General features: G+C 38.0%; 1 protein-coding gene across 2 annotated transcripts in view; it reads right to left on the bottom strand.

Annotated features, from left to right (window-relative positions):
- LOC128690971 (4'-phosphopantetheine phosphatase) overlaps positions 1 to 12515 on the bottom strand; it is a 91494-nt gene that overhangs the window by 63044 nt on the left and 15935 nt on the right. Inside the window, exons 4-7 of one of the 2 annotated variants that reach the window (XM_053779787.2) lie at positions 12220 to 12403; positions 11743 to 11911; positions 3816 to 3914; positions 2058 to 2099 (exon numbers count right to left, since the gene is read on the bottom strand). In XM_053779787.2, the coding sequence (XP_053635762.2) occupies positions 2058 to 2099; positions 3816 to 3914; positions 11743 to 11911; positions 12220 to 12403 (494 nt within the window). The remainder of the gene's footprint in view (positions 1 to 2057; positions 2100 to 3815; positions 3915 to 11742; positions 11912 to 12219; positions 12404 to 12515) is intronic. The other variant, XM_053779788.2, reaches the window with a different exon arrangement.

Here is a 12515-nt window from a genome sequence, read left to right as displayed (position 1 = left end):
CACACACACACACACACACACACACACACACACACACACACACACACACACACACACACACACACATTCTTTCTCACTTTGTCCCTCTCTCTTCTCAAATGCACTCAAACAGGACATAAACAGACAGGTAAATTGAATTTACTTGGATTTCAGTAATTTTATTTTTGTATACAGTATAGAAATTAAATGGGAAATTAGAATTATGTATACTGTATAAGAGAAACTTTCATTTTTTTTTTTTTGGCCACCCTGCTTTGGTGGAATACGGCCGGTTTGTTGAAAAAAAAAATATACTGTATACTATATTGTATGTGCAGTATCTGAATAAATCTGAAGAAATTTATTTCTGTACATTTCCAATTAAGCTAATTTATTTGCCAAAATTATTACAAACAAAACATTGCAATTTGTGGAAAGTTTGCTAGAGATCATGTGAGCAACACTCATGACCTCTACCCTACCAGCACTAAGTTAACGTAGTAGCCTATACAGTCTTCATTCTGTGTAACAGCGCTATAGCACTACTTTCCCAAAGTCAAAAGCATAGACCACAGTTCTGAAACTTACTGTATGGCTAATCATTATAGAAGTCTTTACTTCTTCATTTGTTATATAGGGCACTGCTATTATAATAAATTAAAATACAGGTGAATCAGTGGAGGCAAATACACACTAGTTTATAGACTTATTTCCTGACTGATTTTATTTGCATTAAATATATATAGTAAAATAAATGTAACACACTATATTTAGACTTTATAGACATCTTCAGGATGTACTGTAGTACACATATCGGTGAATCTGTAAAAATATCAGCACATCTTATTGAAGTTTTTGTCACTACACATGTGTTATTAATGATGTACAATGTAATATTGAGACACCAATCACACAGTGTAGAGCCTAGATTAATTTACAGTTCTATAGTACTCCCATTATTATAGTAATATTTAATCATGGGAAAAGTCTCAACCCACAAAGGTCATAAAGTGCAAGGTAGCTTCATTTCCTTCAATCAAGAGCCCTTCAGCAGCACCAAAGCATCCTGCAAACCCTTCCTTCCCCTTTAACTTTTGAGTTAAGTTCAATTCCCAAAGTTTTAAACATTAGTATAAAAGCACGGTGCACTTATTAATACAAAATGTTAAACCATACTACAATTCAAATGATAAGGTGGTGTAAGGTTCATTAATAACATCAACACTATTAGTTATAGAATTTCAAGCAGTGGTATATTATAACTTTCTTAGAAAGCTCTCAAAAAAAACAAAGACAGAAAGACAAAACGGTACTGTACCACATGTAGCAAAATTTCAGTCTTATTACAATATGCAGTTTCAGAATGCCCTTCTGTACTTAAAATAGTAGTACCTTAGAGAGTTTATTTAAATAAAGCAAACAATTGCACTATACCGAGTAGAATGCTTGGGCAGTCATGTAACAGATGCAGTGTCTTCTCCCTGGACCTGTGACACCATCTGTCATCTACACTACAAAAAATTCTTAATGCACCTTAATTTTGGTTTTACTGTAATCAACTGTTTTATATTGTACTGTATTTAATGAAGTGCTAAAGCAATGTCAATCATTCCACAGACTAGCGTAAGCCAAATTCTCAATTCCCTAATTGCAGCCTGGTCTCTGACTATATGCAAAAAACTTGCATATTATAGGAGATTGAAACTTATGATGACGTTTCAGCCTGACTTGGATCATTAATGGCCCAAGTTGAACTGAAATGCCCTCATAAGTTTCTTTCTCCTATATGCGGGTTATTTGTGTATTGTTCCAGTTACAGTATTGTGCCTTTTAATTCTTTTTGGTCTCTGACTATGCAGGCTGTTGGTGATCCAGCTAAATTGCTTTACAGGGATTTAAACATACTTCAACATAACACAAATGTTTTGACAAAAATTTACACAAAAGGATTTTATTCCATGCTCAAGAGTTCAGCACACCACACAGCCTCCCCCGCCCTCACAAAAACATTATTTTTAAGGCTTAGCCACACCTTGTTCCATGAACTGTGGTCAACTGATTTGACTGTTCCCTCATACCTCTTGAGTGCCTGGCCAGGTGACATTTCATGCACTTATCATCTGTTCAAAGATATCCAAAAGTCGTGACCTTATTACATTACGTTTTACTAAAATATTAGAAGCATTTAGGTCTACCCACCACAGGAGGAGGACCCATGTGAAATCCATAGTATCAAAAGAAAATATATCATGATTTATGAAATAAAATGCATTATTAATAAGAACAGTACAATAGTCTAATTTTAAACTATAAGAACATACCTGAGAAAATATTAAAATCAACAATAAAGTAGTCAAAAACAATTTCTGATAAATATATTATATTATTTATCTAATCGCAACCAAAGAATAAGAAATTAAGTAACCACAAAACATGAAAACAAATCATTGATGTCATATACAACATAATAATCAATTAAGACAAAATACTGCACAGAGTAAAGAGAGAAATGGCATCAAGAGAATCAAAAAAGAAATAAAGAGAGAAATTTTAAAATGCAGTTCACACAGAAACACCATATTATTGTATAATGCAGTAATGTCTTGACAAGACGTGGTTGAGGTCAAGTGAAAATACGAGAAATTCAAAGCATGTACAGGTATATGTGGTGAAATATTCCAAAAGAAAAGTGACCACCCAAGATATCTAAGCTGGTAACCTCTTGTCTGCAAATTTAATGACCATTAACCCCTTCCTTATCATTATACATCAACCATGAAATCTAAAGGGTCAGCTAGTAATATTGGAAGTTGAAAGTAAAAATGAAAAGCATAAATGTACACTGATGCTCAAGGAAATAAAATGTCGCTGAAAATGTGGAATGAATGATATGAACATTCATAAATTCAAAATGAATATAAAAACCATAAGGGTGTGTACTGCTGGTAGCAAATACACAAGACAATTTAATGAACATGTGGACTGAAGGGAAATTGCACTCTGTGCACTGCAATCAGAAAGGTGCACAAGATCTTTGGAACAGTTTGTAAACAGGATGCTATATCTTCAAAAAATGTAAATTTAATTTTGGGTAGCTAATAATTTTAACTCAAAGAAAACAAGAGTACAGAAATTAATCTTCAAGAAGTCAAAGCTGCCAGAATGATTTTATATTACTGATAGAACTACTGAAAAATAATAGTGTTGATACAACCATAATGTGCTCCATTTTTGTTCATGGTTTGGACATGTAGAGAGGGTGGAGAAAAATAGGATGATGGAAGTTGTATAAATCTGTAGCAGAGGGAAGGAAGGGTAGGGGTCATCATAGGAAAGGTTGGAGGGGTAAATAAGGTTTTGTGTATAAGGGGCTTGGACATCCAGCAGGCATGTGTGAGCATGTTAAGATAGGGGTGGAAGCAAATGTTTTTTGGGATTTGATGATCTGTTGGAAGGTGAGAAAGGTAACATTTTGTGAATGGATTCACAGAAAGTGGTTAGCTAGACTTAAGTTCTGGAGGTGGAAGCACAGTGCCTACACTCTGAAGGAGGGGTGGAGATATTTGCAGTTTGGCAGGGCATCTGAACTGTAGTATCAGCATGCCTGTGGCAAGACAGTGATAGAGTGAATGATGGTAAAAGTGTTTCTTTTTTGGGGGGTCACCCTATCTCGGTGGGAGAGAGCCAATGTGTTAAAGAAAAAACACAGAGTAAGGAGTAAAATGACTTATAACAGTCCTAAAGGAGGACCAGATTTGATGAAGGAATATATGGAAGCAATATACCAGTGAACAGGATGCAAGAACAAACAAATATGAGCACACAGTACAACATACCTGGACTATCATCATTTTTGGTGTGGCCATGATGCATAGCTTTGCCAAAACTTGAGGCTATTATTCCTCCAGTTAAACCCAAGGCACTGTAGTCACCTCCTGTAAGAGAAGATGCCTTACTTAATATTTTCCTTCATCCATTAGTATTAATTACATACATTATTATCAAAGATTAGGTCCTTAATATTTCTCAAACCATGCATGGTACATAATGAAATGGTCTACTCTACATATTTTTTTTTTTAACACGTCTGCCATCTCCCACCGAGGCAGGGTTACCTAAAAGAAAAATAACCCAAAAAGAAAGAAAAAACTGTCGCTATCAGTCAACACTTTCACCATCACTCATACATAATCACTGTCTTTGCAGAGGGGCACAGATACGACAGTTTAGAAGTCCCTCCAAATTGCCAATATCCCAAACGCCTCCTTTAACCCTTTCCGGGTCCCCAGGCCCTCTCCCAGACTTGTTCTCAGGGTTGCCCAAATTTCAAAAAAAAAAAAAAAAAAAAATTCTTATGAAAAGATAGAGAATCTTTTCCCGGTCATAAGACACCAAAAGTATGAAATTTGATGGAAAACTTATGGAATTATGCTCTTGCGAAGTTAGCGGTCTCAACGATGTTTACACACCGGTGATTTTGCCCACTTTGAGCCCTATTTTCAGCCAATTCCTCTGTACTAGTCGACAAAAATTATAACTATTTCACTAGAACTCAATTTTTTATATCAAATGAGTACAAGAAACCACCCATTTACCGATTTCAACTATCCAATACAGTGGTCAGAATTTAGCAATTTTGCCAATTTCACACAAATTTCAAAAGATGCCAATTTCCAAATAGGGTCCAGAATAAACAAGAAAGACATTCCTGGCACTAAAATAACATTTTCTCTGTTCATTAGTCACATCCCCAGGCCCCTCTTACATTCTTTTGCTTTCCATTTTGAATTTTTATTCTCACAAAAAATAGAAGATTTACTGTTATGCAGACTACTGCATTAGTGTAGAAATGGTATAAATAATATCGGCGCACTTGTGAAAGAATATTAGACTCACCAGCTGACGTGTATTGGACACTTAGCATGATTTGTTTACTTTTGAACTTTGGTAAAAATCGAACATTTCTGCTACTTTGAGCTCAATTTCAAGATACTTTTCATTGTAAAACCAGTCTGTAATATGTCTTCCATTCTATAAAATGAGACCAGGAAAACTAGAATACAACAATAAATACCATACGAAAATACAGTGCAAAGTCTCTGTTTTAATCCAAAAATGCAAAGTTTTTTTTTCTCATAACGCACTGTGTGCTGCAGGATTTTTTTTATACTGCATACACTGAGCACATAGACCCATTCTTTCATATGTAGGCCTACCAGTTTTCTCTCACTAGATCTGAGGGCGCTAGAATTTAGGAGTACTAGTACATCAAAAACCCTGGTGCGTAAGCCGTACTAGTACGTCCGAAACCCTGAAAGGGTTAAAGTGCAGGCATTGTACTTCCCATTTCCAGGACTCGAGTCCGGCTAACCAGATTCCCTGAATCCCTTCACAAAATATTACCCTGTTCCCACTCCCACAGCTCATCAGGTCCCAAAAACCATTCATTTCCATTCACTATCTAACATGCTCATGCACGCTTCCTGGAAAACCAAGCCCCTCACTCACAAAACCTCTCTACCCCCTCTCTCCAATCTTTTCGAGGACAACCCCTACCCCGCCTTCTTTCCCCTACAGATTTACATGTTCTCCAAGTCATTCTACTTTGTTCCATTCTCTCTAAATGACCAAACCACCTCAACAACCCCTCTTCAGCCCTCTGACTAATAATTTTAGTAACTCCACACCTCTTCCTAATTTCCACACTACGAATTCTCTGCCTAATATTTACACCACACATTGCCCTTAGACATGACATCTCCACTGCCTCCAGCCACCACCTCGCTGCAGCATTTACAACCCAAGCTTCACACCCATATAAGAGTGCTGGTACCACTACACTATCGTACATTCCCTTCTTTGCCTCCATAGATAACGTTTTTTGTCTCCACAGATACCTCAACACACCACTCACCTTTTTTCCTTCATCAATTCCATGGTTAACCTCATCCTTCATAAACCCATCTGCTGACAAGTCAACTCTCAAATATCTGAAAACATTCACTTTTTCCATACTCCTCCTCCCCAATTTGATATCCAATTTTTCTTTATCTAAATCATTTGATACCCTCATCACCTTACTCTTTTCTATGTTCACTTTCAACTTTCTACCTTTACACACATTCCCAAACTCATCCACTAACCTTTGTAACTTCTCTTTAGAATCTCCCAAAAGCACAGTATCATCAGCAAAAAGTAACTGTGTCAATTTCCATTTTGTATCTGATTCCCCATAATTTAATCCCATCCCTCTCCCCAACACCCTAGCATTTACTTCTTTTCCAACCCCATCTATAAATACAGTACATTAACCAACCATGGTGACATTACACATCCCTGTCTAAGACCTGCTTTTACCGGGAAGTAATCTCCGTCTCTCCTACACACCCTAACCTGAGCCTCACTATCCTTATAAAAACTATTTACAGCATTTAGTAACTTACTACCTATTCTATGCACATGCAACATCTGCCACATTGCTTCCCTATCCATTCTATCATATGCCTTTTCTAAATCCATAAATACAATGAAAATTTCCCTACCTTTATCCAAATACAGGTCTCCCTCAACATTCGCGAGGGTTAGGGGATCAAGAGCCTCGCGAATGTTGAAAAATCGTTTAAGTTTGGTGCCCCAATATATTGTAGGGAAATATAATACAGTACTGCTTCCTTAACTTGTTGAACCATGAACAATCATAAAATACATGAAAATGTCGTAAAATATTATACTAAATATATATACATGTTATGGTTTAATAACATGTATGTTATTAAATACCACTGCCTCCACCAGTACCTCAACCACTACCTCAACCCCTGCGGTGCACTGCTCGTATTTTGGTACAATTTCTTTCTTCAATTTTATCATGTTTCTCAATTTCTTTACCAAAGGGCTGGCACTAGCAAGTTTCTTTGGGCCCATGGTTAATTATGTGGCAGTTGCACTCAATCTGCAAGCACCAAACACACTGAATTATTGTGAAATGTTTGGAAGAGCGTGGAGACTAATGCTCACTCCAGCATAAACAAAGGCACATTGACTGACAATGCCTCAACCACTTCCTCCACCACTGCTTCAACCCTCGTATTTTTGTACAATTTCCTTCTTCAGTTCTATCGTATTATTATTATTATTATTAATATGGTAGAACTGAAGAAGGAAATAGTACAAAAATACGAGGGTTGAAGCAATGGTTGATGCATCATCAGTGTGGCTTTGTTTATGCTGGAGTGAGCATTAGTCTCCACACTCTTCCAAACATTTCACAATAATTCACTGTGTTTGGCACTTGTAGATTGAGTGCAACTGGAGTGATAGAGGCATTGGTATAGGCATTGGTTGAGGCATTGGTTGAAGCAGTGGTTGAGGCAGTGGTTGAGGCAGTGGTAGAGACAGTGGTAGAGACAGTGGTAGAGGCAGTGGTAAAGGCAGTGGTAAAGGCAGTGGTAAAGGCAGTGGTAAAGGCAGTGGTAGAGGCAGTTATTGAGGCAGTGGTTGAGGGAGTGGTTTTTAATAACATAATAATAATAATAATAATAATAATAATAATAATAATAATAATAATAATACATGTTATTAATAATAACATGTATTATTATTATTAATAACATATATCTTATTAAATACCACTGCCTCAACCGCTGCCTCAACCACTGCCTCAACCACTGCCTCAACCACTGCCTCAACCACTGCCTCAACCACTGCCTCAACCACTGCCTCAACCACTGCCTCTACCGCTGCCTCTACCGCTGCCTCAACCGCTGCCTCAACCACTGCCTCAACTGCTGCCTCACCCACTGCCTCTACCACTCCAGTCGCACTCAATCTACAAGCACCAAACACAATGAATTATTGTGAAATGTTTGGAAGAGCACAGAGACTAATGCTCACTCTAGCATAAACAAAGCCACACTGACTGACGATGCGTCAACCACTTCTTCCACCACTGCTTCAACCCTCGCATTTTTGAACAATTTCCTTCAATTCTATTGTATTATTATTATTATTATTATTATCATTAGCAGTAGCAGAAATGTTTGATTCTTTGCCATGTTTAAGAGTAAACATATGATGTCACCGTCCAATACCTGTCCGAATAGCCATTCCAATATTCAGTCATGAATGGGTTGACATTATTTATACTGTAGTTTAATAGCAAATAATGAACAAACAAAACACTACACTGAGTGGTGGGAGGGTTGGCTGCCAGTTGTTGGGGTCGGAGGAAGGGTAGTAGGGACTCGCGGGTGGCGGGAAACTTAAATATGATTTGGTGGCTGGGAATTTGGCAGTTGGGAATTTGGTGGTTGGGAATTCGTGAATGTGTAAAGCCCGCGAAAGTTGAAAACGCGAATGTTGAGGGAGACCTGTACTGTTCACATATATGCTTATGTTTCAATTTAAACACTTGATCTACACATCCCCTACCCACTCTAAAGCCTCCTTGCTCATCTGCAATCCTGCTCTGTCTTATCTCTAATTCTTTCAATAATAACCCTACTGTACACTTTACCTGGTACAGTGGAACCCCAAATACTGGCCATAATCCGTTCCAGAAGGTCGGCCTAAATTTGAAAAGGCCTAAATTCGAAACAATATTTCCCATAAGAATTAATGTATATACAATTAATCCGTTCCAGACACCCAAAAATATTAAAAAAATACATTTTTTTTAAAGATTAATTATAGTTTTACATACACAAAACAATGAAAACTAAATAAAATAAATGAACATTTAAATCACCATTACATACCTTTATTGAAGACTCTTGTTGGCTTATGGAAGACAGGGAGGAGGAGGGAGGACTGATTATTGTCTGGAAGAGGAATCCCCCTCCATAAGGACTTTAGGTATCAAAGCCCTCTCTGGGGTTACTTCCCTCCCTGACTGCTACACTCCCTGCATGCCTGCTACACTCCCTGCATGCCTGCTACACTCCCTGCATGCCTGCTACACTCTGCCTGCCTGCTACACTCCCTGCCTGCCTGCTACACTCCCTGCCTGCCTGCTACACTCCCTGCCTCTCTCCACATCTTCCATTATTTGTAATCTCTTTTTCATTAAGATATTTACCCCTTTTGTAGGTAGTAGGTTGGTAGACAGCAACCGCCCAGGGAGGTACTACCATCCTGCCAAGTGAGTGTAAAACGAAAGCCTGTAATTGTTTTACATGATGGTAGGATTGCTGGTGTCTTTTGTCTGTCTCATAAATATGCAAGATTACAGGTACGTCTTGCTACTTCTTCTTACACTTAGGTCACACTACACATACGTGTACAAGCATATATATACACACCCCTCTGGGTTTTCTTCTATTTTCTTTCCAGCTCTTGTTCTTGTTTATTTTCTCTTATCTCCATGGGGGAGTGGAACAGAATTCTTCCTTTGTAAGCCATGAGTGTCGTAAGAGGCGACTAAAATGCCGGGAGCAAGGGGCTAGTAACCCCTTCTCCTGTATATATTACTAAATTTAAAAGGAGAAACCTTAGTTTTTTCTTTTGGGCCACCCCGCCTCGGTGGGATACGGCTGGTATGTTGAAAGAAGAAGAAGATTTACCCCTTTCACCAATTCAGCTTCCTTGATTTGTTCTTTCTTTGCCAGGATACAAGTGACTGTTGATTTGTTTTTGCCATACATCCTGGCAAGCTGGAGCACACGCACACCACTCTCGTATTTTTCTACAATTTCTTTCTTCAAGTCTATTGTGTTTCTAGCTTTCTTTACCAAAGGGCTGGCACTAGAAACTTTCTTTGGGCCCACGGTGGCTTATTTCACATTGTACTTAATAAACAAGCACAAAAACTAATGGATTTTAAGGAAATGTTTGGATGAATGCGCAGAGTATATGCTCATTCTCCAAGAGACACAGGGAGACTGACTCACCTATGCTCGGTGTCCCGGCAGGAGGCGGGCTGATGCGTCTAATATGGCCGATTTGCAAGGCACTGGCCAAAATACGGAGCAAAATTTCGGCCCAAAAACCGGCCTAAACACGATTCGGCCGATAAATGCAGTGGCTGATATTTGGGGTTCCACTGTATACCCAGTAAATTTATTCCCCTATAATTTTTACAATCTCTTTTGTCCCCCTTCCCTTTATATAAAAGAACTATACACACACTCTGCCAATCCCTAGGTACCTTCCCCTCTTTCATACATTTATTAAACAAAAATATCAACCACTCCAACACTATATCCCCCCCTGCTTTTAACATTTCTGTCTTGATCCCATCAGTTCCAGCTGCTTTATCCCCTTTCATTCTATGTAATGCCTCATGCACCTCCCCCACACTCACATCCTGCTTTTCTTCACTCCTAAAAGATGTTATGCCCTCCTGGCCAGTGCATGAAATTACTGCCTCCCTTTCTTCATCGACATTTAAAAGTTCCTTAAAATATTCCCACCATCTACCCAATACCTCCAGCTCCCTGTCTACTAACTCCCCTGCACTGTTTTTAACTGACAAATCCATTTGTTCCATAGGCTTTTTTAACTTATTTCACTCCAAAAATTTTTCCTAATCTCGGCAAAATTTCTTGACAGTGCCTCTCCCACTTTATCATTTGCTCTCCTTTTACACTCTCTCACCACTTTCTTCACCTTTCTTTTACTCTCCATATACTCTGCCCTTCTTATATCACTTCTGTTTTGTAAAAACCTCTAATAAGCTATCTTTTTTTCTTTTATCACACCCTTTACTTCATCATTCCACTAATCCTCTTTCCTCCTGCCCCCACCCTCCTATAGCCACAAATTTCTGCCCCACATTCTAATACAGTACTGCATTTTTAAATAAATACATAAATCTTTCTTTCAACAAACCGGCCGTATCCCACCAAGGCAGGGTGGCCCAAAAAGAAAAACAAAAGTTTCTCTTTTCAAATTTAGTAATTTATACAGGAGAAGGGGTTACTAGCCCCTAGCCCCTTGCTCCTGGCATTTTAGTCGCCTCTTACAACACGCATGGCTTACGGAGGAAGAATTCTGTTCCACTTCCTCATGGAGAAAATACATAAATATTTTACTTAATTAATTTACTTAACAAATCTCTTTGTTATAAATGTTTTTACACATTAAATTTATTCCTACATCTCTCTCAAATTAGATAGTAGGCTGGTAGACAGCAACCGCTCAGGCAGGTACTACCGTCCTGCCAAGTGTGTGTAAAACGGAAGCCTGTAATTGTTTTACATGATGGTAGGAATGCTGGTGTATTTTTTCTGTCTCATAAACATATGAGATTTCAGGTACATCCTGCTACTTCTACTTACACTTAGGTCACACTATACATGCATGTACAAGCATATACTGTACATGCACACCCCTCTGGGTTTTCTTCTATTTTCTTGCTAGTTCTTGTTCCTGTTTATTTCCTTTTGTCTCTATGAGGAAGTGGAAAAGAATTCTTCCTTTGTAAGACATGCTTGTCATAAGAGGCAACTAACATGCCGGGAACAAGGGGCTAGTAACCCCTTCTCCTGTATACATTACTAAAGTTAAAAATATAAACATTTGTTTTTCTTTTTGGGCCACCATGCTTTGGTGGGATATGGCCGGTTTGTTCAAAGAAGACAGAAGATATCTCTCAAGATGTTTACAAAAAAAAAAAGCAGTGCATACTGTAGTATACTGTATACACATCTTCAAAAGTTTCCTTAAATATGTAATGACTAAAAGAAAGACTGAAGCAATGTTAGTTTCTATGTACCTCAGACATTCATTATGTTTGTCTCAATCTGACCACTCCCTGATGCTCACCATATATATCCTTGACAAGAAGGTCAACATTGCGATGGTCTCCTTCACTGGCCAGCTGCAGAAGCTCATCAAATCCTTTTGCCTTGGTCAACAGTGACCCAAGTCCCCAAAATGTTCCACCACCCATACTGGTACCACCAATTCGATCATATTTATCATCTGCTTCAACCTGTAATGAAAAGACAATCCTTACATTGCCAAGGTTTGTAAGGTAAATGTTCATTATTCAGGGAGCCCCTGCATTAACTGTGCGAGAAGTTGATACAGTTGAAACCACAAGCAAAACAAACTTAAATCAAGATAATTAGGCAAAACAATACATAAGTTTATAATCATATTCTTTTGAAGTATCTTAATTGAAATATTAGTGTTGGTATTACATGTTCAAAAATATTTACCTAATATATCCATTCAAGCATTTGTTAATCTAACCCTGGTTCTTTGGTACAAAAGCAAAAATATAACTAGTCTCCTTACTTTCATAATGCTAACACCAGAACCAATATTGACCAAAAGATATGGGAAAATATGAGGTTCAGTGTTAATAAAGCGGTATTCTGGGTCTTCGTGTCTGCTGTATGAGAATTGCTCATCAGGAATGTTTCGCAGCAAAAAGTTGCATCCCTTAATTAGGCTGCCAATCTCATCTTCCTTTTCCACCCTAATGAAAAGGAATATTCATGTTATTTAAAAATGCCAGAAATACATATGGAAAATAGAAAATACTGCATTATTAAACAATATTAGGTCAGTTTAACTTTATACACATTCTG

Source organism: Cherax quadricarinatus, chromosome 24, assembly GCF_038502225.1.
Source record: "Cherax quadricarinatus isolate ZL_2023a chromosome 24, ASM3850222v1, whole genome shotgun sequence".
Classification (NCBI taxonomy): Eukaryota; Metazoa; Arthropoda; class Malacostraca; order Decapoda; family Parastacidae; genus Cherax; species Cherax quadricarinatus.
Note: the sequence above shows the minus strand (reverse complement) of the source record. Positions and strands in the feature narration are given on the sequence as shown.